Source organism: Lycium barbarum, chromosome 6 (genome assembly GCF_019175385.1).
Source record: "Lycium barbarum isolate Lr01 chromosome 6, ASM1917538v2, whole genome shotgun sequence".
NCBI classification, from domain to species: domain Eukaryota; kingdom Viridiplantae; phylum Streptophyta; class Magnoliopsida; order Solanales; family Solanaceae; genus Lycium; species Lycium barbarum.
Window position 1 is genome coordinate 17,994,619 of NC_083342.1, and position 26,937 is coordinate 18,021,555.

The following is a 26,937-nucleotide window of genomic DNA, read 5'->3' on the forward strand; positions in this document are numbered from 1 at the left end:
CCAAAGTTGACTAAAAATTTGTCCAACATTTCTCAAATTTTCGTCGAACTTATTTTCTTCAATTTGCTTGACCTCGAAACCTTCCGAAACTCTTCATACATGATATTTATCATTTATAATACATGATAATGGCCATATTATTGTGTTTCAAAATAGTCTTTCCCGATTACGATTTACGAGATCGTAATTCATCCTTTACTTCATTGTTGCATACTTTCCATGGCTTGTACCTTCCAAAACATCATGGGACGTCTCTGACACTCCATTACTACGGTGATGTATGTGTCATGCTGATGCTCTGAAGGTACGGGGTGTAACAAGATGTCATCGGATACACTCTATATCAAAGAGAATTCAAGAGCCGAGAAGAATGGGAGACCATTATACCTTTAGCCTTAGCCATAGCCTTGTTAGGCACTATGGTTTCTCCACAGGATGGGTTATTGGCCATAGACACCGGGGTGATACACATGGCCCATGCAATCTTTCACGGCATAACCAAGGATCAAGAGATGAGGTATTTTAACCTAGCACCCATCATATTGGCCGACATCTTCCAAGCTCTAGACAAGTGTCGAAATCGTTTCTGATACTTCCAGGGATGCAATATGTTGCTACAATGGTGGATCATCAAACACCTTAACATGACAAAAGAAGTTCAGGGTTGGAGTCGACAGAACCGGGTAGATCCCCTCGTGAATTACTATCCAAATCTCGAGTTTATGTCCAAAAATGCTTGGGTTAAGTTGTTCACTGATTTGACTGAAGATCGAATCCATTAGATGTTCCCTGATTTTATATCCGAGACTGTGGTGGTTTGAGGCAATAATTTCCCATTTGTGCCACTAGCTAGGGTTTGAGGGATCCGTCCTTATTATCCGTCCAGGATTTTGAGACAATTCGATAGGAGGCAAGTGATACCTCAGGTAGAAAACTCTGAGCAGTTCATGATTGAGCACACCGAACACAAAATCAAGCACGCCGGGATAATCCTCAAAGAAAGAATGGCCATGTAAGTGGGGCCCAGATACTCTAGCTCCATATAGGCTCGAAGCTGGGTGTGACCCGGGGTATCGCGCATGGCTACAGGGACACTTGGCTCTCACACCTACACCAGAGCCCTCCCCCCCCCCCAAGAAGCCCAAGAAGAGGAACGTATGAAAGAATGCTTGGAAGGTACAGATGAGCATTTGGCCAGGATCTTGGAAGAAACAGAATCGGTGATTGTCAGAATGGAGTTATATCAGGCACGCCTTCGTATCCAGACCACACTTCGAAGCGTCAAGAAGGCCAGGACGAGCTAAGCGTCGACATCAGCCACCGGAGGACCTCTTTGATTACTGATTTTCTTTTCTTTTTTATAAGCCCCATGTCGGCTTTGTCATCACTTTTGTAATCCCTTTGGGAAAGATAATACTATTATTAATTATGATGACCTTTTTGGGATAATGGTTCACTTTCACAAATGACGCCTACATGTTTCAAACGACTAGGAAAGCCTGGACTCAAGAGGCCTTAGGGACACGAGTAGTATAAATACCATAAAATTACGTGCTTATTTGCTACGTGCTTCGCATGCTTTATATGTATGATCGTATATTAAGCTTGAGTACAATTGATATGATAATCTAAACTACATAATCAAAAGAAAAACCATGAGGCTTAAAACTTACCCAAACTTATCTCCACTAAAGGTTGACTTACGATGACGAACCAAGGAGGGCAGGAAGCGCAGACTCTAGGAGAGACAGCTGAGATGCTACGAGGCAAGATGCTGCATATGGAAAAACACCTCCAAGAAATAGAGAAGAAGATTGAGGAGGTAGATGGATTACTGGGCATGGTTGGGAACCCGCCGGAAGGCATACCCCAAGAACAGTACTATGAAAATGTCCCTGAAGAGGTGAGGGAACTGGTGTTAAACTACATACCGCTAGAGAAAAGGCCTACAACACCTAGAAAAGAAATCCCAGAGGGAACCGACGAGGAACAAAGGGCTGGTTCGGATTCGTAGGTGTTCGCATCAGACCCACCAGAAGGAACGGATCCCCAAGAAAGGGATCCCGAACCTATTGAGGAAGAATAGCTAGAGGAAGAATAAGAGCCGGAAGAAGAAGAAGAAGAAGAAGAAGAAGAAGAAGAAGAAGAAGAGCCAAGAAGAAGAAGAGCCAAAGGAGGAAGAGGAAGAGCCTTAGGACGTTAAAGAAACAGAGCCTGTCGACATAGGGGCTGAAGAAGGAGAGAACCCATTCAAGATGTTCCCCGAATTTCAAGGGAATAACGCGGATGACAAATCTGGTTATTATGCCCCCACTGAGGAGGGAACGGATTTTTATGCACCTTCGCTAATGCTGATGCCTGCTGTCTCTACTATGGCTTCAGAGAACTTTGGAAGGGAAAATCTCCCTACACCGGCTCCGTGGAGCATAGCTTTCAGAGCCTGATCTTTCTAATTTATAGTGGCTCCGTTGCTCGTCACTTGTAAAGAAGTATTCAGGAAGATGATGGCCGCTGGGATGCATTGCACCACTAGGGCTAGATTACTGGTCCCTGACTTGGTATACGCTTACGAAAGATGTCCATTTCACCTCAATGAGGCGGGCCACACCTTGAATGAATGTTTGGCATTAAGAAGAAGGATTGTTAGTTTAATTGACGACAAGATCATCGAGACTTTATGGGGGTCGCATACCTTGCTAGTCCATGACCCCATCACCCTAGAAGAGAGAGTTACCCCCTAAGACCTAAGTGTGGCGGTATGATTTCACAGTTTTCGAGGAGTTGTATGCTCGCCTTTTCTCAATTTTGGCTTTATTGAACAAAATCAGGCCTGTGGAGCCTGTTTACGAGCCCGCACAATTAGGGCCGAACAAAAACAAGTTATGCCTATACCATACTGGAGCGAGGGGGCATGATATTGAAGGATACCATGCCTTCAAACTTGAAATCGAAAATATGATCAAGACCAGGCAGATCTTGGTCCTACTCCCACCATGGTTTTAAGGGAAAGAAAGATCTGATATGAGAAAGCAAGCTCGTAAGGACAGCGGCTTGCTGAAGCTATACTTTTGGGTAGATATTAGGTGTCCTCTCTTTTGCACAACTGTTACCCCCACCCTCATAAAAATGTAAAGGAACCGCACCGACCTGATGTCCCAATAGAAGGATAAGCGAGAAGCCCTAGTCGGGCCTGGTCTGGGATGTCTGTAGCTAGGATTAGCCAAAGGATATTTAGGAAGAAATGTATATCATTCGTTTGTAATCGAACTACATAGGGCCTGATTTCCCACGGCGGGATACATAGGCAGTCTACATAAGGCTCGGTCCTTTCTTGGTTCGAATTATAATTCCCCCGTTTCCGTAATTTATTTTTATGACAAGTCAAAAAGGTTCGCCGTGGTAAGTCAACCGCGAGACCACAAACCAAGATTTACCCGAACATAAATCCCGTGATATCCAAGGCTTTAGAACATCGGACCGAGACTACTCAAGCTTCAATATACGACTTTGTGTGCTACTTGCACTTTAAATACCCCATATGTGATATTTGCCTTTATATTTGGTGTCCATAAACTAACTTTCTTTACCGTTGAGTTATTCTTATCTTATAGAAAGGGGCCAATTAGTGTGACATCGAAAGCTGGCATGCTTCACGAGATTCAAGGCCGCGTTAGCATCCCTCCCCGATAAAGGAAAGGACAAAATAACTGGTACCCCCAAAAAGACAAGAAATGAGCTCGCCCTCCACAATGGAAACACCCAGGACTCGCAAGAAGCAGCATCCTAGGGGGATGTGATTGCAACATTGTTAACTACCATCGCTACTCTCCAGGAAAATCTAGCCAGAAGGGAGGCAGCCGATGCAAAAAAGAATGCCTCGACTAAAGGAAGGAGGCCCCCTCCTCCCTTTCCCTCGCTAAGCTCTCCAGTGCCTAATCACTTTCCCGTCTACCCGCCAGGAACCGTACCCCCTCCGCTAAATGCCACCAATCCAAACCATGTTGGCCACGCTTACTGTACACCACCACTAGTTAAAAATGCTTAAGTCCCAAGGACCACCCACTCAGTTTTCTCGTACCAAGTCCCTCAGCTGGTATTCTTCAATCCAACGAGCCAAACACATGCATCGGCCCTACCTGCTGGACAAACTAGCACTATCCTGTTTAACCATACCACCCACCAGGTATCCTTCTTCACTCCTAATATCCCAAATAAATCCTCCCCAGGACACAAAGAGTTGGATCATTACGAAGAAATGGAAAGGACTTGGAGAGATGAACAAGACAGGCATGAGAAAAAAATGGAGAGGAAGATGGACAAATTGTTGGAAAAGTCCAACGGGTCCGCCAGAAAAGCCACAGGCCTGAGATATGACGACTTGTGCATGCACCTGGATTTGGACCAGCCACAAGGGTTCAAAATCCCAAAATCTGAAATGTTCAACGGGACAGGAAACCACAAGGCACGCATCCGTTCATACTGAGACCAGTTAGTCGGAGTAAAAATGAATGAACCCTTAATCATACGACTATTCAGTCGTAGCCTGACAGGTGAGGCGGTCGAATGGTTCACCACACAAGACATGCGCTAATGGATCTACTGGGAAGACCTGGAAGAATCCTTCATGGAAAGGTTTCGTTTCAATATCGAGATCTTACCAGATCATTACTACCTCGAGAAGGTCAAGAAAAAGTAGACGAAAAACTATAGAGAATTCACCAGCAGATGAAGGGACGAAGCGGCCCGTGTGCAGCCACCAATGTGCGAGGGGGAACTTGTTTTCGTATTCATCGGGTCGCAGGAGCCGGATTTCTACGATAGGATGTTGTCCATGGCCGGGAGGTCGGTCTCCAAGTTGGTGAAAATTAGAGAGGCCATAGAAAATGGCCTCAAATCTGGAAAGATCGTTAGTATCTTCAATAAAGCGTCTGGGCAGGCCGCTGCGGGGATCTTCCGCAAAATGAAAGAGGACGTGGCAAGTATATCCCACATTTCAAACCATAACCCAAAAGAACCACCCCCTTCCCACCAACCTCCACCCCTGCCCCTCCGTAAAGCTCAGCACCCATGTATTACACACAACCAGCCTTCACCATTGCTATGCCAGCGTACACGGCTCCGCCCAACATCCGTGTATCCGCTCCTGCTTATCCACCACCACCACAACAAACGTACCAGCCACCACCCCAGCAAAACTACCGCCCACCACAAAACAACCCTCCACAAGCCTGTCAACCCCAGAATTACCAAAATCAGCCGCCACCCCCAACATATAATGCGCCACGTCCAGCTTTCGAGAAAAGACCCTTAAGGGAATTCACGACGCTCCTCAAACCGAGGGCTCGACTACTGGAGAGGCTACTGACCGCAGGGTTAATTCAGAAAGCCCCGCTAAATCTGGCACAGCTCGGAGCCGGTTCTACATGCCCGATCAGACTTGTGCCTACCATTCAGGAGGGAATGGGCACAACACGGAGGATTGCATAAACCTGAAACACAAAATCCATGATCTGACAGATAAAAGAGGAATCATTTTGAAAACTGGCGCTCCCAATGTGAACACGAACACGTTGCCGATTCATGGAACCAACGAGATCCACATGATTGAAAGAGACGAAGATTAGGAAGCTTGCGGAATATTGTCCCCCAAAATCACCGAGCCTCTTGAACAGACAGTTGTCTCCCTTATACTCCAGGAACGTCCCAAATTCAGGGTCTTGATCCCAGTCCGAGAGTTCCCAAGGCTGTACCATGTTCAGGACCTTGGTCCCAGCACTTGTGATAGCACAGGTAGCACAACAGATTGGGACTAACCCCAAAAAGCCAATCACTGTGCAGACGGCTATGACCCAAAGCATGACTCATTCAGGAAGATGCTATACTCCTGAAGAGTTGGCCTAGAATGCCACAAGGAAGGAAAATACTCAGAAAAAGGTGATAACCGAAGGAGAGATCGAAGATTTCTGGCGGCGCATGCAGCCAAAAGATTATTCCATTGTTGAACATTTAAAAAAGAAGCCGACGCATATCTCGGTGCTATCATTGTTGGCTTGCTCACCGTCGCATAGGCATTGTCACGCCCAAAAACCCACCCTAGACGTGACCGGCATCCGACGCCTTGAACAACATCGGAAGAACCTTATAAATCAATAACGTCAAGCCCTTTTTTGATAATCGTTCTTTTTTTTAATTAAACAAATGATAAATAACTAAATAAAATTTAAGATAAGTGGAAGTCTAATATAAATGAATACTCATGAATGTGGCAAACGCCTCAAAAATTCATAGGAGACTTCAACATCTACCCACAGTCTGACACTTGTCTATGGAGCATCTAAGATAATAAAGAGTGTCTAAAAACATCGGGACGCAGCCCGGAACTAAAATACGAAAAGTAAAGATAGAATGGTGCCCCACGAACAATCATGTTGGCTCACCGAATAGTGTCAAAAGAAGTAAGTTCTCTTAAGTCGTAGGCGTATCACGAACCTACACCTCAATGATACCTAACATACCATCAAAAAATCACAATAGTATGCCTGAGTACTGGGTACTCAGTGAGTCTCTAAGGGGCATTAGTTAACAAAACAAGATATGATCAATAAAATCAATAAACTGATATCAATGAAAATAACAGTTCAAACCCAGGAATAAAGTGAGTCGGCAACATAAAAGAGTCATCAGAGAATCCAACAACGAAGAAAACATTAACTTAACTCCTTACCATTTACCATGCCAAGTATTTCACTTACGAATTGAATATCACCATAAGCCACTCACAGGCAACAAAATATCAATCACTCAATACTCCAGCTAAGAAGACATGGAGGCTAATCATCCACTGGACTAGCATAACAACAGATGCATCGGGCGACATGCCTCGGAGGTCAATCGTCCTCTGGACTGGCATAGCAATAGATACTCCGGGCTAGGAAGCAATGGAGGTCAATCATCCTCTGGACTGACACAGCAATACTCACATCAGTACGTTAAGATCCATAACGGCTAATCATCTTCTGGACTAGCACAGCTTGCCCATACAGGCCCAAACTCAAACAAAATACAGATCATAGCATATTAACTGAATCAGCAATCATGGCTTAGAGCCGAATTTCACTTCTTAAGTCATAATCTCAAGATAGAGGCATTTCAGGTCATAACCGATTTACAAATCTTATTCAAATCTCTTATTCAATTTCAAGTTCAAGAAACCCATTCAACAACAAAACAAGTTTATGGTCCAACCTTTAGAAAAATGAGTTCAATCATCCAATGATGGGAAAAAATGAGATTCACAGAGTAGTATAATTCGTATAAGATTCGATGCGGGCTTGACCCTACACACGCATGACCTTGTCTAAAAGAAATCATCTTTAATACCAAAAGAACTTCCACCAAACAAGAGTTATAATTATGTTCATATTCTAGAGAAAACTTTCAAGTCACAAACAATCATCCACACGTTTCAAACAAGATAACATACTTCAAAAAGAAGGGTTTTGAAAAGTAGACACACTTCAAGAAAACTTTTTTTTTTTTGGAAATCTAGACATACTTGAAAAGACGATTTTTGAAATGTAGGCATACCTCAAATCCCGCTCAAACGTACTTCCCAAGATTCAACGATCAATCTACAATGGATTTAGATGAGAAAGGTTAAAGCTTTGTTCGTTTCTACGAACTCTCTTTATGTTTCGAAAAACTAGGACTTTTCTAAGCCTATAAACGTGTTCTTGAACACTTCATCAATCAATCGTGGGTTCTAATCCCATAGGATAACCTACACTAGTCTAAACCCTTCAATAACATCAGAAAATTCAAGGGTCATACCTTATTGAAGGAATCTCAACGTCTCCAAACATCCCTTTCTTCTTCTCTTTCTTGGGTTTCAAGAATCTAGGATTTTTGGAAGATGAACTAGTGTTAATTTGATGTTAGATTGATGAAGCAATGATGGGAATTGATCAAGAACTTACCTTATAAGCTTTGGGGAAAACCCAGGGTTGTTTTCTCTCAAAAAGTCAGCCAAAATGAAGTGGGAATGAATATAACGAAGTTTGGCTTTTATAAAATTCGAAAAAAATCGCTTCAGGCATAAAATGGCCTGGTGCGTCGCCTGGGGCGTCACCCGGGGCGGTGCGCACAGTGTATTTATTTCGACGGCATCAAAATTTTCAGTTTCCCGAAAATTTGCCCTGGGACGCCACGCACTCCTAATTTTACACTACACTAATGATGTTCAGTAAAATGGGCATAACTCCTAGCACATAGCTCTGTTGGAGCTGGGCGACCTACCGTTGGAATGGTATTTCAAAGACCTACAATTTTTATGGTAGAAAGTTTTCCCAAATTCCCAATGTATTTTCACAAAACTGGCTTAGAAGTAAGACTTACTGAAATTTAGACGAGTTTGAGAACTCTTACGAACTTCACCATTTGGTTTGACTTCAAAACGACTGCTTATCACCCAAATTCATCCCGAATGGAATCATATAGCTAAAATATCATCTTAATACTAGTTTTACACATTCACACCTAACTCAGATTTATAGAGTGTTACATTATCCCCTCCCCCCCCCCCCCCCCCCCTTAGGATCATTCGTCCTCGAATGAAAGTCAAGGCCTAAGATTTATTTATTTTTTTGTTCACTAAACCTCAAGTCTTTAAAATTCTCGCTAGTGTTCCTTTGTATTGCAAGCTATCTCAAACAAAACTCATATAATACTCTAAAAATAACCATATAGTCCTCACTGAGACTCCCACAACTATACCAGACAAGCCTGAGCATGGAATAAGGGATTTACACTTGTAGTCTACCTCGAGATTTAATGATATTACTCTTCCAATCATAACGGGTTCATCTAGAAATAGAAGTCTATTTATGATTGACAACTACAGTTTCATAACCCTTGGAAAGTCAGTCTATTCCCATAATCTCATCAAGGTTCACTATTTCTAATTCAAACACATCAAAAGTAGTCTTACGACCCTTAACTACAACAACGTAGTCTCTATATATTTTAGAAGAGACAACAAGGGCACTAGCAGGGGCATTCATAGAAAAAGGGTTCCAACAATTGTTCGGGCTCCCTACCAAAATCAAGGGTAAAGTATGAAGTCACATAAGAAAGATTTCAAACCTGGATTGATCAACAAATATGTATCAAGAGAACAAATAGAGAGAGTACCTGTGACCACAACATCTAAGGCTTCAGCCACCTCCCTACGAGCCAATTCATGATGTCGAGTTTTCTTTGTATATATGACCCCAGAAAGATAAAATACATTTACACCCAAATAAGAACAACATAGTCCTTACAGGGATTCTAACGACTAGAACACTCAAGTCTCAACACGAAGTACGGGGGGTTTCTACCTTCATCTCACTTTCCCCAGAGTTAGATACTCGAAAGGTTCAACACGTATATTCTTTGACTAGGAAGCGCACAATATATCAATCTAGAAAATATACCCCGACAAGGAAGCTAATTCAACAACACATGATTCAAGCCTAACTTACCTTATGCCAAAATCGAGAATAACAAATTAAAACCTAAATCAACTCCATCATCTTCCTAAATCATTATTCGACAAACGGTTGTTTTCGAGTTTCAAGACTAAAATATAATTCTTCCACTAAACATCAAAATAGCACAGATCTTTTAACCCAATAAGAAAATAACCTCAATGTACAATAATTCTTAATTCACTACAAGAGACCCTCAATTGTTCACTTCATCCTAACCTCCATTACTTGAAACATATCACATCTTAATTATTCCTTTCTGCCTAACAAGATTTCGGCAGAGTTTTCCCTGTAACAAGGAGTACTTTTGTTTCTATACCCGTCTCAATTTATCAACAACCAAACACTACAACGACCATATATACATAACACCTATAATACAATCTCAGCAACTACCATCCACCAAATTACACATCACAACAATATGCACTCCGTAACACAATTATTCACTTGGTTAGCATCTGCGACACGAGTTAAAGCCATCTCCATAAAGCACGAGTAACGAACACATCAGAATGATCCTAAAGGAAGTTCAAGCTCAGTAGCACAATCTAGAATCAAGAAGAATGAGAAACACCTAGAATGTCTTGGTAGTCATTCATCCATACAGGTGGCCAATCCGCATGAAGAAGACTCCACTTGACACAGCTCCACAGACATAGACACTTCCTAGGACATATCTAAACCTAGGCTCTGATACCAAGCTTGTCCCCAAAACCCACCCTAGACGTGACCGGCATCCGACGTCATGAACAACATCGAAAGAACCTTATAAATCAATAACGTCAAGCCTTTTTTCGATAATCTTCCTATTTTTTAATTAAACAAGTGATAAATAACTAAATAAAATTTAAGATAACAATTATGAAACAAAATTAGTGGAAGTATAATATAAATGAATACTCATGAATGTGGCAAACGCCTCAAAAAGTGATAGGAGACTTCAACATCTACCCACAATCTGACACTTGTCTATGGAGCATCTAAGATAATAAAGAGTGTCTAAAAACATCGAGATGCAGCCCGGAGCTAAAATACGAAAAGTAAAGATAGAATGGTTCCCTACGAACAATCATGTCGGCTCACCAGATAGTCTCGAAAGCAGCAAGTTCTCTTAAGTCATAAGCTTATCACGAACCTACTCCTCAATGATACCTAACATACCATCAAAAAACAACAATGGTATGCCTGAATACTGGGTACTCAGTGAGTGTCTAAGGCGAAATAGTTGACAAAACAAGATATAATGAATAAAATCAATAAGCTGATATCAAAGAAAATAATAGTTCAAACCCTGGAATAAAGTAAGTCAGCAACATTAAAGAGTCATCAGAGAATCCAATAACAAAGAACACATTAAATTAACTCCTTACCATTTACTATGCCAAGTATTTCACTTACGAATTCAATATCACCACAAGCCACTCACGGGCAACAAAATATCAATCACTCAATACTCCGGCTAAGAAGAGAAGGAGGCTAATCGTCTTCTGGACAAGCACAACAACAGATGCACCGGGCGACATGCCTCGGAGGTCAATCGTCCTCTAGACTGACACAACAATAGATACTCCGGCTAGGAAGCAACGGAGGTCAATCATCCTTTGGACTGACACAGCAATACTCGTATCGGTACGTTAGGATCCATAACGGTTAATCGTCCTCTGGACTAGCAAAGCTTGCCCATACTGGCCCAAACACAAAAAAAATACAGATCATGGCATATTAAATGAATCACCAATCATGGCTTAGAGCCGAATTCACTTCTTAAGTCATCATTTCAAGATAGAGGCATTTCAAGTCATAACCAATTTAGAAATCTTGTTCAAATCTCTTATTCAATTTCAAGTTCAAGAAACCCATTCAACAACAAAATAAGTTTAAGGTCTAAGCTTTGGAAAAATGAGTTCAATCATCCAATGATGGGAAAAATGAGTTTCACAAAGTAGTATAGTTCGTATCCTACACACGCATAACCTTGTCTAAAAGAAATCATCTTTAATTCCGAAAGAACTTCCACCAAACAAGAGTTATAATCATATTCATATTCCAGAGGAGGATTTTAAGTCACAAACAATCATCCACACATTTCAAACAAGATAACATACTTCAAAAAGAAGGGTTTTGAAAAGTAGACATACTTTAAGAAAGATTTTTTTTTTTTTTTTTTGGGGAATCTAGACATACTTGAAAAGATGATTTTTGAAATATAGGCATACCTTAAATCCCGCTCAAACATACTTCTCAAGATTCAACGATCAACTTACAATGGATTTAGATGAGAAAGGTTAAAGCTTTGTTCGTTTCTACGAACTCTCTTTATGTTTCGAAAAACTAGGACTTTTCTAAGCCTATAAACGTGTTCTTGAACACTTTATGAATCAATCGTGGGTTCTAATCCCATAGGATAACCTACACTAGTATAAACCCTTTCAATAACATCAAAAAATTCAAAGATCATACCTTATGGAAGGAATCTCAACGTCTCCAAACATCCCTTTCTTCTTCTCTTTCTTGGGTTTCAAGAATCTAGGGTTTTTGGAAGATGAATTAGTGTTAATTTGATGTTAGATTGATGAAGTAATGATAAGAATTGATCAAGAACTTACCTTATATGTTTTGGGGAAACCCTAGGGTTGTTTCCTTCCAAAAAGTCAGCCAAAACGAACTGCGAATTAATATAACAAAGTTAGGCTTTTATAAAATTCTGGAAAAATCGCTTCAGGCATAAAATGGCCTGGTATGTCGCCCAGGCCGGTGCGCATAGTGTATTTATTTTGACGACGTTCAAATTTTGAGTTTCCTGAAAATTTGTCCTGGGGAGTCCTCATTTCTCAAACTTTCATATAGTGGAATATGTTGGGGCCACACATACGGACGAAGCGGTCGATAAACTTATGCCGGCAGTCTACTGAATGATTGCCTCTACCATACTGAGGAATGGTTTTGAAACAGGAAAAGGTCTAGGAAGGGACCTCGAAGGGATAACAGAGTCTGTGCCAATCCCGAAAGAAAACTACCCTTTCGGTCTAGGGTATACCCCTAATAAAGACGAGCTCATAAAGGCAATCAAGAGATAGCCCAGAACAGGGAATCTACCTCATCCAATTCCACGTCTGTAACAGTCATTCCCCAAAAAGATGCCGATACTGAATGAACTGATAGGAGTCTCGAGTCGCTGTTCCAAGAAGAGGGATGCTATGCGGTCACTGAAGAGATTCAGGAGACACCTTACATATGCAGTCTGAGGCCGGAAGAACACTCGAACAATTGGACGAACAATTGGACATCCACCCCCCTCTTGGCTCCTCGGTAAAGAGATGGATTTTCATTAAAAACCTCTTACTAAAAGCGGCGACATCGGCTGAGGCCCGAATGATCGCCTTTTCTAAAGTACTTCGTGGTGTTTAAAAAATGGAAATGGTCTGATGTTGTTCCGAACCAGGACCACCGTCGTAATCAATTACTTTTGAATTAATGAAAAGCCTCGATCTACATAAAACTGCTACCTTTACCGGATAGTAATAACGAAAATTTTCTAACTAACTACATGTAACAAACAATAATAAGCCTAACTTTACTTTGCCTCGCTTTTTCAGTAATAATCATAATAAAAAAACCAAAAATGTAATGACGTGTCATGAAACGAATGACGATAAAAACCAACAGGAATACGAGGAGTGCGATGAATCGACAATGATGCTAGAAGGGCTGGTAGAGGATTTAGAAGAATTAGAAGAAAAGAAGAAGCTGAATATGGAAGAAACTGAGGTCATCAACCTCGGTGACGAAGAGGATGTCAAGGAGACACGAATCAGTGCCCACTTGGGGGCCGCACAGAAAGAAGAGCTCAAAGTTCTGTTAAAGGAATATGTGGATGTCTTCGCTTGTTCATACGCAGATATGCCAGATTGAGTACTGAAATAGTGGCCCACATATTACCCATCAAGGAGGGTTTTGTCCCGATCAAACAAAAGACACGAACATTCAAGCCAGACATGAGTATCAGGATAAAGAACGAAGTAGAGAAACAAATCGAGTCAGGAATAGTGGAAGTAACATCTTACCCCACTTGGGTAGCCAACATAGTACCAGTACCCAAGAAGGACGGAAAGATTTGAATCTGCGTAGACTACCGAGATCTCAACCGGGCCAGTCCGAAGGATAACTTCTCTCTCCTAAACATCCACATCCTGATAGATAACTGCGCCAAACATGAGTCGTAGTCATTCATGGACTGTTTCGCTGGGTACCACCAAATACTCATGAGCGCAGAAGACGCTGAGAACACAGCCTTTATCACCCCTTGGGGGGTCCGCCATTACAGGGCAATGTCGTTCGGCCTCAACAATACCGACGCCATATACAAAAGAGCCATGACTACACTGTTCCATGATATGATGCATCGAGAGGTCAAAGTCTATGTCAATGATGTCATCATAAAATCAAAAGAAAGCTCGGAACACACCATGCACTTATGCAAGTTCTTTGACAAGCTTCGCAAATTCAATCTGAGGCTGAACCCTACTAAGTGCGCATTCGGAGTGCTCGCCGGAAAGTTTGTTAGGATTCATAGTCAACCGCAAGGGCATTGAACTGGATCCTACCAAGATCAAAGCGATTCAAGAGTTGCCACCGCCCAAGACCAAGAAGGAAGTCATGAGTTTCTTAGGAAGGTTGAATTACACGGGCGATTCATAGCCCAGTCAACTGTGATCATGGAGCCAATCCTTAAACTGCTCAAGAAAGATGCTCCCACAAATTGGACAGAGGAGTGCCAAGCGGCATTCGACAAAATCAAAAGATATCTCTCCAATCCTCCCGTTCTGGTGACGTCCAGGAAAGGGAGTCCTCTCTTACTATACCTGTCAGTATCAGAGAATTCTTTCGGTTGTATATTAACCCAGCATGAAGAAGAAAGCAAAAAGGAACATGTCATTTACTATTTGAGCAATAAGTTTACATCCTACGAGGCGCGGTACACGCTCGCAGAGAAGACCTGTTGCGCTCTGACTTGGATCGCTCAAAAGCTAAGGCACTACCTATCAGTGTTCACCACCCACCTCATATCCCAAATGGATCCGTTGAGGTATATTTTCAGGCAACCAATGCCCGTGGGAAAATAGGCTAAATGGCAGATGCTACTAAGTGAATTCGATATTATATACGTAGCGCAAAAGGCGATCAAAGGACAAGTCCTGGCCGACTTGCTGGCAGAAAACCCCGTCGATAACGAGCTTGAGCCTTTACGGACTTATTTCCTAACTGAGGAGGTACTGGCTAAGGAAGAAGAGTCGACGAAACCATACTCAGGTTGGAGACTATTCTTTGATGGGGCAGTAAATTACAAAGGGCCAGGCATCGGGGCGGTGTTGATATCAGAGACAAGACAACATTTCCCGATGGCCGCAAATCTCAACTTACGGTGTACCAATAACATGGCGGAATACGAGGCAAGTGTCCTCAGCCTCAGGATGGCATTGGACATGAACGTACCAGAGTTATTGGTAATCAGGGACTCCGATTTACTCATAAATCAAGTAAAAGAAAGTTGGGCAACCAAAAATGACAAGATACTCCTGTATGTAAATCTAGTGCAAAGACTGTGTGGGGGATTCAAGAATATCGATTTCAGGCATACCCCGAGAGCCCAGAATGAGTTCGCAGATGCATTGGCTATGATAGCCTCCATGATCCAGCACCCCGAGAGTGCTCACATTAACCCTCTGAAGATCACATTAAGAGAAGAACAGGCTCACTGCGCCCACATCGAGGCCAAGCCAGACGGCCAACCATGGTACGCCAACATCAAGACATACTTAGAGAAGGGAGAATACCCCCCAGAGAGTTTAGCAAAACAGAAAAAGACTATCAGGAGGCTAGGTAATAGTTTCTTCCTGAACAAAGAAGTATTGTAAAAAAAGACACCTGACCTTGGGTTACTCAGGTGCGTTAATGCCGAAGACGCTACAAAATTGCTGAAAGAGGTGCGCGCAGGGGCATGCGATCCCCACATGAATGGATTTTTCCTCGCAAAGAAAATCCTAAGAACCGGATATTACTGGATGACCATGGAACATGATTCGTGCAAATTCATACAGAAATGCTATCAGTGCTAGATACACGGGGATTTAATCAAGGTTTCTCCCATCGAGTTACATGCAATGAGCTCGCCATGGCCCTTCGTGGCAAGAGGGATGGATGTCATAGGAGCCATAGATCCCCCAACCTCCAATGGACATCGTTTTATCTTGGTCGCCATCGACTACTTTACTAAATGGGTAGAAGCCACTTCGCACAAGTCAGTGACCAAGAAGGTCGTGGCCGACTTCGTAAAAAATAATCTGATATGTCGCTTCGGTGTACCGAAATCCATCATCACAGACAATGGTGCCAATTTGAACAGTCATTTGATAAATGACATTTGCGAACAATTCAAGATAACCCACAGGAACTCTACCGCCTACATACCGGCCATAGATGAATGGAGCCGTAGAGGCTGCCAACAAAAACATCAAGAGAATCCTGAGGAAAATGATCGACAACTACAAGAATTGGCATGAACAGCTGCCTTATGCCTTGTTGGGGTACCGGATAACGACCCGCACTTCCACCGGGGCAACTCCATATCTCCTTATCTATGGTACAGAAGTGGTCATATCCGCAGAAGTGGAAATCCCCTCACTCAGGATCATCTAAGAGGCAGACCTAAAGGACGCAGAATGGGTCAAAACCCGCTACGAAGAACTGGCTATGACAGATGAGAAGAGAATGGTGGTCGTATGCCATGGACAGCTGTACAGACAAAGAATGTCTTGATCCTTCAACAAACGGGTCAAGGCTCGACTTTTCCAAATTGGACAACTCGTGCTCAAGCGGATCTTTCCCCACCAAGAAGAATATAAAGGAAAATTCGCACCAAATTAGCAAGGGTCGAACATGGTCAGGAAAGAACTCTCGGGAGGAGTCGTAGTCCTAGCCAAGATGGATGGACAAGAGTGGCCTAAAGCCATCAATGCAGACGGGCTCAAGAGATACTACATTTAGGATTCCATTTGCTTGTAATTGCCTTATCATTTCCTTGTAATCGTACTTCCATAACAAAATAAGAAATGTGTATCCTTCTATTGTAAATGAACTACGCAATACGTAGGCAGTTTATATCAGACCCGATCACATTATTAGTAAAACCAAAAATCTGTTACTTTATCCCAAACTACGTTCGACCTGAATTCCTGCTGCGACAGGATACGTAGGCGCTTTTGAGCTCGATCGTCATAGAAAAACCCAGAAGCCATTAGGAAAACCTCAGAGACAATAAAGCAGGATGGAATCGATGACATCAAACTAAAAGGACCAATACATGAATCGGCCAGCGCCAACCCTGCACTGGGGCAGAATTTTTGAGAGGGTCTCAAAAATTCCTATCGAGAACAATCAATATAAGATAGCAAAGCAAAGCCCTACACTGGGGCAGACCCAAAACTAAGATGGAATTTCTTGAGAAAAATATTAAAATTCTTCCATCAGTTCGGAAATCAGCAATCATACCTCCCGAAAGATTCGGATGACCTCGCTAAAAGTCACATGTCATGACAAAAGATTTAAAAAAAAAAAAATATATATATATATATATATAGAACGATACGCTTTACAAAGTTTTACTTTAAATTTCAAAATGCACCCATTAGCATATGTATGCTCTAAAACCATCTCTCAAAATACCGAGCCAAGAGGGTTAGCAAGAGCATCAAAAGGAGCCGCCGGACGGAAGGAGAACGACACTAATTGGTCCTTTAGGAAACTCACAATTTTTCTATGGATGCAGGATTATAACAGGACAGCAAGCGCTTCACTAACCGGGCTGCCCACGGCTCGGCCCAGCAAGGAAAGACCAAAAGGGTCAACCAAAATGAATGGCCAAAGCATGTCCGACCATAAAGGTCATGAAAATAATGAACGGGAAAAGACATATCCGACCACGAGGGCCCTATAACAAACAAGCACAAAGACATATCAGGACAAAAGGGTCACGATGAATGAGCACAAAGACATATCCGGCCGAAAGGGTCATGACAAAGACAAAGGGGCATATTCAACCATGAGGGTCATGAACTATACTACGAATGAAAGAAAAATCATTCAGCCACAAGTTCCATATCTTTCATCTTTAATTCCTTTCGATTCCTCCATTCTTTAAATTCCTTTCAATTCGTTCATACATACTGCTGAGAGAGCCATTGCACGTTTACTTTCCTACTACCGAGAGATCCATTGCACGTTTAATTTCCTACTGCCGAGAGGGCCATTCATACATACTGTCAAGAGGGCCATTCATTCATTTATACTTCTGAGAGGGACCTTCATTTATACAAACTGCCAAGAGGGCTATTGCATGTTTACTTTCCTGCTGCCGAGAAGGATATTGCACTTTTACTTCCCTGCTACCGAGAGGGCCATTCATACATACTGTCGAGAGAGCCATTCATTCATACATACTGCCGAGAGGGCCATTGCACATTTACTTTCCTCTTGCCGAGAGGGCCATTGCACGTTTACTTTCCCGCTGCCAGGAGGTCCATTGCACATTTACTTTCTTGATGCCGAGAGGGACATTCATATATACTGACGAGAGGGACATTCATTCATATATACTGCCAAGAGGGCCATTCATTCATACAAACTGCCAAGAGGGCCATTGCACGTTTACTTTCCTGCTGCCGAGAGGGCCATTGCATGTTTACTTCCCTATTATCGAGAGGGACATTCATACATACTTATGAGAGGTCCATTCATTCATACAAACTACTAAGAGGGTCATTTCACGTTTACTTTTCTGCTGCCGATAGGGCCATTGAACATTTACTTTCCTGCTGCCCAGAGGGCCAGTCATACATACTACCGAGAGGGTCATTCATTCATACATACTGCTGAGAGGGACATTCATTCACACATACTGCCGAGAGGGCCCAAGAGGGTCATTCATTCATACATACTGCCGAGAGGGCCATTGCACGTTTACTTTCCTGCTGTCGAGAGGGTCATTCATCCATGCTGCCGAGAGGGCCATTTATTCATACATACTGCCGAGAGGGCCATTCATTCATACATACGGCCAAGAGGGCCATTCATACGAACTGCCAAGAGAGCCATTACACGTTTACTTTCCTGCTGCTAAGAGGGTCATTGTGCGTTTACTTTTCTGCTGCCAAGAGGGTCATTCATAAAAATATCACAGAGATATCTGCAATATTGTCAAATTTCTAAAGCAGGTGCAAAGCCTCTACGAAAGAGCCAACCTGCTGAACCAGATCCAAACGAATTGCGGAGCAAACGTGAAAGTTTTTCTTACGCAACTGGTCAAGCTAGGTTGCCCATGAGAGTCAAGTTCTTCGGCTAGGACTTGGAAGCTGTCCAATCTCAGACTCAGCCACAATCCGTCTATTTTACTAAAAAAATCATGACCGGTCGAATACACATCGGTAAAATTCGAAGGAATTCTCGTAAAAAGGGGGATGCTCTTCTCCATCAAGTTGAACTACATATGGCCTGATTCCCAGAGATCGGGGATATATAGGTAGACTCAAAACCCAAGAGTCGGCCGTACTCTAACCACCGTCCAGGGAAACTCCGGTCACAACGTTGGGAGTCTCAGAACTCTCCTGCTAAATCACATAAAGTCTTTACTTGAGTCCAACTACAAGTAGCCTGAATTCTCGTACATCTCAAGATATATAGGAAACCCGAAAGCCAGGGTCCGACCACACATGTGTGAATTTCTTAAAATTGAAGGTCAAGATGAGTCAGGTCCATCAAAAAAAAGGGTTAGTCAAATTTCGTTGCTCAGGGATGGTCCCGCAAACCCCGAACACCAAAGGGGTAGTTGTTGACACCTAATTTTTGACCTCCCATAATTTATTTTAAGTGCTTGGAGTCCTTCGACAATAAATAAAATCAGTCGCACCCTAAATGGTTTAGGTAATTTTTCATGAAATTATTCGGGGTAATATTTCACCCCTTTAAATTAATAAAGAGATCTCCAGGATATTTTAATTTTTTGTGGAAACTAATTAGGGTTTTTATGACATTAACGAAATGTTCTATTGAGATTAATCAAAGGCAAAAACCATTTTGAATAATTATTTAAATAATTAATTAATCAAGGAAAATTAAATTAATGAGTAATTTATTCTATTTTATTGTCAAAGGCACTTTGAGTAATTAAAAGAATTGACCATTTTACCCCTCAAACCTTGACTCTGTGTGTTTGTGTAGTTTTTTAATTGGTAAATTATCTGGTTAATTAATTTGGGACCAGTATCGGCAAAATTATTTTTAATGAGTCATGTTTTAAAATATATAAAGTCCTAATAGGATAATAATTGGTTTTTTTATTTGGGATATTTATCCTCGACCCTCCATACATATATATATACACCATGTATATACCAATATACATGGTGCATATACATATGTATACATATACCAGGCCCGTTTTTTTTTTTTCAAAAAAAAAACAAACAAAGAGGACCAGGCCCAGTCCAAAATGGACTAGATCCGGTCCACTATCGATTAAAAGAAGGGGGATAATATACTCCTTCCACCCCACCACCCCAATTTTATTTCAGAACCTAGGGGTCATTTTGAAAAAGAGAAAAGGGGGAGGCGGCTAGGGTTTTTCGCCCCACTGCCACTTCAACCACCCTGCCTGTTTTTGGGTCATGTCCCATCGCGTAGTGAGTATGTAGCGTAAGGGACAGAACGAAGAATTAATGGCTTCGTCCTTCTCTCCACAAAGCCCGGCCAAACAGCCCCTAAAGGTACAACTCCCCCTTTTTCTTTATATTTTCCGTCATTATGTTGGTATTGAAATGATTTGAGCCATTGATTTCATTTTTATCTAAAATCTGGACCGTGTGCTGGAATTTTTGAGTGAAGACCTGTATAAATCTACAACTCCCACATCGGTTGTAGGAGTTCTAGGATGTATTCTGGGGTTCTATAAATAGAACCCCATTTGTTCAAAAAAGAAGAGGTTGGAAACCGAGAAAGGCTTGAAAATTACAACTTTTCAAAGTTTTAAAGTTCCATTAGTAAAAAAATTTAAGCTTAGCCCAAAGGTTTCAATTTTTTTAGTTATAAAGTTTTCTGCATTTTTTTTTTTAGCTGTGGTGTTGGTGGCTGAGTTTGGCATTGGAAGGATAGAACCCTCCAAGTCCATCGCTTGCCCCGGTTGCACTCGCAAAAGGTAAAAACATTTTAGTTTATTGCCTTCTATTTAGATTTCTATCAATATCATGGTTATTTAATGTGATTATGTGTGGTTTAGAATATTGTTTCAAGCTACTATGCTAGTTTGATTTGGTTTTTTCATTTAGAGTTCTGTCTATATCATGTTTGTTTAATGTGATTAAGAGTACTAAGTGGGGTTTAGAATATAGTTGAAGCTGATATGCTTGTTTGATTTGGTATTTCCATTTAGATTTTCTGTCTATATCATGCTTGTTTAATTGTGATTAAGTGCTTTTATGTGCGGTTTAGAATATAGTTTAAGCATATATGCTTGTTTGATTTAGATTTCTGTTTATATCATGTTTGTTTAATATGATTAAGTGCTTTTATGTGTGGTTTAGAATGTAGTTTTGGTTAATATATTTGTCTGATGTGTGTAATGAGTCTTTTGCTTTGAATTAGAATCAAAGGGGTCTGTTAAGTATCATGATGGGTTTAGGCCTATGAGTTCCATGTAACAGTACTTGGCTTAGGGTCATAGAACCTTTTGAGTGATTTATTTGGATTACATTCTTGGCTGTGTCTATTTGGAAATGTGTTTTGGCTTGAAGGTTAACTCAAAAAAGGGGCTAAAGACCCTCTTAGAATGAGGTGTTTGATCTGGTGCTGAGTAACTTATCTGATAGTGTGTTTGTTCTGGAGATTGTCTAAAGGTTGGAGATTTTTGATGAAGGGACCTAGTCTGATCATTGTTTGTTCCACTTAATCATGTGTTGTTTGGAAGCTGAAGGTTTGATATGTATTGGACCTAGTTTGATCATGTTTGTCCTATTTAATAGTGTGCTTGGTTTAAAGATTCAAGGTTTACTGTGTGTTTTGTGGGATTCTATTTATTCTACTTGGTGATATGTTTGGCCTTAAGGGTGTTGGTTACTACAGGTGGATTAACTGCGTTGGTTGGTCTGCTTTCTGTTTGCTTCATTTAAGTAATATCTATTTGGTTGAAAACTTGGCATTTTGGGTCACATTGGCATATGTTGAGGTAGTGGTCTTAAATAATGATTCGGGGGGGGGGGGGGGGAGTGTTAAGCTTGATCAAAAGTATTCACATGGCTTGCATTTGTCTTAAGATGGTCTATGTATGGTTAAAATAGGCAATCATTTAGTTAAATAGGCTTGTCAAGGAGATAATTGTCATGTTTTTCCTTAACCTAGTAATGAGATGTATCCACTCTGAAAAATGGCATTAAAAGAAAGAGGCTTAAGGATTGGTAGTTTAACAAGGAATATGTGTATATGTGTAACTCTGTTTTGGTCCATCATGTGTAGAAATGTCCATGAATATGTTGTGTGAAGAAAAAACCTTATTTTTGAGGACTGATCACCTAGTTATGCTAACTGTAAAGATAAAGGACAAAAAGGGAAGAGGGGTAATGGGAACCTTGACATAAGTTTGCTTATTTTGTCTTTGTGGGGCTTTCATGGATGCTTTTGTATTTCCTTTTTGATGTTGTGACTGGGTTCTTTTAAAGGAGTAATGATAAGGCTAAGAAAGAGTTGAGCATAATGTCTCAGAATTTGGCTAAGTCTAGAATAATGGTGATTTAAGTCTGTTGTTATTTCTTTTTGTGTGATTTGATCCTAATGGAAAAGGAAATGTGTGTTTTTTTTAAATGCAATGTGGTTAAGAGCAAAGATCCTTTCATGATTATAATTTTGGTTTGAAGTTGCTAGGAACACTAGTTTGTTATTGTTTACTACATGTTTTTGGTGGGTCTTTTCCTAGTGCATCATGTTTGAACATGGCAACAAAAGTCTTTAAAGGGTGGGCATAGCTTCATGAGTCAACTGTGGAAGTATGATAGAGCTAGGTTATTTTGAACCTGCCCATGACCTTTAGTGTTGTCACTAGAAGATTAGGATGAGGCCATAGGATGGGGGAAAGAGTTTTAGGAGACAAAAAGGTGAGCATGGGCATGAACTGGAGGTAGTGACTTGTAGGGTCCAGGATCCTTTTTCCTGAAAGGAGACTCAGGAAAAGGAGATGGGGAGGTGATGACCCTGATGTGCCGTGAAATTATTGCACATTCGATGTTTTTGGCTATAAGTTTTACTTGTTTTTTAGCAAGTCTTGGTCAATTTGATGTGTTTTTGTTGTGTTAAAGGTAATTGGCATTGTAGGAGTCCAAAGATGGGAACTCACAAAAACTGATGAAAATTCAAAGGACGGAACGTACATAAAAGTACGCCCCGTACCTGTGTCCCCTTGTTCCAGTGGAAAGTGACTGAAGGTTTTGTTAAAATCTCGCAAAGTAAGGGTAGGAATATACGGGGCATACATCAAAGTACGACCCGTACTTTTGTCCCGTGCTTTAGTGAAGAATGGCAAAGAGTATTAAGCTCGCAGAGAAAGGACGAGATGAAAGTACGTCCCGTACTTTAAAGAACAGGCTGCAATTTCAAGTCGTACCTTTTCCGAGAACTGAAGAAGAACATAACACGTACATTGCAAGGACGGGCCGTACTTCAATGTACGGCCCATACCCTTTCCGAGCGGGTGACGAATTGGAATCCCTAAAGATCACCGATTTGGGCCCTATAAATAGCCAATAGGGTTTTAAATTTTAGAATCACTTTTCATAACTTTGAAATCTGGAGTTCTGAGACTTTTGTTGATACAATATTGTTCTTAGTACTTTTCAAGGATTTCGAGACAATTACAATCGTTTAATTTCTGATTTTATTCGTAAGTTTCAATACAAATTCAAATATGCAATCTCCAATCTTCTATTGTTTTCTTGTTGCCATGAGTAGCTAATCACCTTTACTGAGGTTGTGAACCCAAGTATGGGTGTTTTGTGATTGGAATTGTGATTGATATACGCATAATGGATTGTTAGGGTTTATTTGTTCTTCGTTTTCATCATATAGTTAGTGGTTGCAAACATTAGCTAACGCCATAAACTATAGTTTATTTGGGAAAATAAATAGGGTTTGGTAAGAACAAATAGCGAGAACTCAAGGCTTTAAACCTTGTTTAATAAATTCACTTACGAATAAGAAGAATTTACTTGGCATAATTAACCGTTCTTCATGCATACTTTCTTATATTTGGAAAAAGCATAGAAACAAATAATCTTTTCTTATTGGGAAATAGCCTAGATTCACATAGAGGTTAAGTGCATCCATACAAACGATCCATTAGAAGTATATCAAAATCGATACCCATGATCATACACTTTATCCAACGGGGACACAACCTTGATTCTTTTTAACCATATATTTATAATTCTAAATTTCTCGTCACTTTAAATTAGTCCACAAACCAAAACTCTTATAAAAGCCTTTTTATGGAATACACCAGGACCGCAAGATTAGTATAATACTTGTTTAGTAAAATTTTCACACCATATTCTCTGTGGGATTCGACCCCAACCTTGTTGTGTTACTATATTTGACATCCTCCGTTTTACGCTATTAAAAGGTGTAATTTGAGCGTATCAATTTTTGGTGCCATTGCCGGGGAATACGGTTTTGAAATTACTAAAAAGTGTTTACTCTTCTTAAAGTCTTTGTCCAATTCCAACACACCTTGTTTGCTACCTTGTAAACCAGATGATCATGGACAACAACAAACTTCCAATCAACAACGTTTTTGCTGATGGATCAGATGTGGAGGAAGATTTTGCATCTGCAATAATCCATCCGAGAGTGACTGCTGCTACTATTAAGTTTGACCAATCCCTCTATCATATGCTCGAACAAGAGGGATACTTTTGGAATACAGTCGATGATGACCCTCACCTACATATAGAAAACATTCTGGAGGTCTACTCTCATCATATGCAAAGGGGCGTGACTCAAGAAGCTATCCGGCTAAACTCTTCAAATATTCATTAGCCGGAGAGGCAAGAAAATATTTCACAAAGCTGTCCCGAAACTCTATTGCTACATGGGAAGAGATGGTCAAAGTGTTTCTTAGGAAGTGGTATCCCCCAAGTAAAAGAGCTGAGATACGTGATCAAATTTACGAGTTCAAACAACGTAATGAGGAGCAACTTTTTGAAGCTTGGGAGAGGTACAAAGAATATTTGGACAGAAATACCAAACCATGGTTTCCCATATCATATTCTGAAGGAGAAGTTCTACAGAGGTTTGGATCATATGACTCAAGCAATTGCCAATAATGCTACTAGTGGGTGTTTCATGAATAAGTCCTATGCTGCTATTACTATTATACTTAATTGATTGACTACACACAGTCAAGCATGGAACTCGAGTAGTTTGGATGGTTTATCACTTGGGACACCATCAATCCAAAATATTGTGAAGGATAATCAGGTGACGCAGCAAGCATTGGCACAACTAGCCACGAATATCTCTTTACCGACGAAGAGAATTGATGAGAGGGAGCCGAAGAAGGTAAACGTTTGTGAAGATATCTCAGGCATGCTGCCTGGAATGTACCAAGTCCAAGAGGGTCCATATCAAGAGGTTCCCCCTCCGCCAGTTGCGAATGTTCAATATGCAGACTACATCGCGAAAGGGGAAATTCCTGGGCCAGTTCAAAGATACTGGAGACCTTAACAAGGGCAGGGTCCACACAACAACCAAGGGAACTACAACAACAACCAAGGGGACTATAACAACAACTATGGTGGAGCGAAACAACAATAATGGAAACTTCGAAAACAGAAGTTTCAACCCTTACATTCCACCAAAAGGGCAGTCTAATGATCAAGGTAGTTCGAGGTTGGAGTCAATACTTTAAAAAGTGTTGGCAAGTCAGACGAATACTGAAAAGATATTATCTGGGCTATCAGAGGCAGTGGTTTCCCACTCAGCGGCTATACAAAACCTTGAACAGCAAATACGTGACCTTTCCAGGGAGCAGCATCCTGCTAGAAAGGGAGGACTTCCTAGTGATACTATTCCAAACTCGAAAAATGGTGGCAGTGTGAAGCGTACTTTTGCTGTTAGCACGAGAAGAGGTAAAATATTTCAAAGCGCTGACAAGAAGGAGGTTGATCTAGATCCAGTTATTGAGCAGAAAGAGGTGCTTCTAATATGCCTATAGTAATGATGAGGTCCATATTAAAGAGAAAGCTGCTGATATTCCAGATGTTGTTGTTGATACTAGGAAACAGATGATAAAAGGGGTTTTTCGCCCTTTGACACAGATGTACAAAGTAAAACCTCCCTTTCCTCAGAGGTTGGCAAAGAATAATGATGATGCTAAGTGTCAAAAGTTCTATGATCAGTTCAAGCAATTAACGCTGAATTATTATTGTTTTAGATGTTGTGAAAGAGATGCCCGGATTTGCTAAATTTGTGAATGACCTGCTTACGAAGAAGAGGTCTGTTCAACATGAGACTGTGAATTTAACCCATCGCGTAAGTTTAATTATTGCTTCCACCACAGTTCAGAACAAGGGAGATCCAGGGGCATTTACCATTCTGTGTAATATTGGGCTTCATGCATTCGCTCGTGCTCTGTGTGATAATGGGTCGAGTATCAATCTAATGCCCCTTGCTATTTTCAAGCAATCCGTTTTGGGAATGCCTAGACCGACTTCTATGCGATTACAAATGGCGGACAAATCCATCAAGAAGCCAGTTGGGGTTATAGATGATGTGTTGGTACAAGTGGGAAAGTTCATGTTGCCTGTTGATTTCGTTATCCTGTATTGTGCAGTTGATAAAGATATTCCCATCATCTTAGGAAGACCCTTCCTTGCTACGGGTAGAGCGCTTATGGACTCTGAAAAGAATAAAATCAAGTTCTAAGTAAATGATAAAGAGGTGACTTTCCAAGCAAGTAAGGGGATGAAACTGCCGAGTGCTTATGAGAATATCTCAGTTATTGATTTGTTTGATGGGATTGATGATGTTGTCGAACATAAAATGGAAGAAGAAAGTTTAGGAGAAGCTCTTGCTGCTATTCTGGTAAACTTTGATGCTGATGATATGGAGGGCTATGTAAAAACTGTGAATGCGCTTGAGGGTCTGGGTTATTACACTTACCACCACAGAAAGCTTGATCTTTACCTTGCAAATAGAACTACTCCACCAGATAAACCTTCTATTGTTGAGCCACCAAAGCTGGAACCTAAGCAGCTCCCATCACACTTGAGATATAAGTTCCTTGGTCCGAACAAGACATTACCAGTGATCATTT

At 41.1% G+C, this 26,937-nt stretch overlaps 1 protein-coding gene across 1 annotated transcript; it reads left to right on the forward strand.

Annotated features, from left to right (window-relative positions):
• Positions 1 to 24,721: 24,721 nt before the first annotated feature.
• On the forward strand, positions 24,722 to 26,546 carry LOC132643889 (uncharacterized). The gene is made up of 5 exons (XM_060360417.1): positions 24,722 to 24,912; positions 25,022 to 25,181; positions 25,627 to 25,815; positions 25,900 to 25,948; positions 26,056 to 26,546. The coding sequence occupies exons 1-5, from the start codon at positions 24,722 to 24,724 to the stop codon at positions 26,544 to 26,546; spliced, it is 1,080 nt and encodes a 359-aa protein (XP_060216400.1).
• The last annotated feature ends 391 nt before the right edge of the window (positions 26,547 to 26,937 follow it).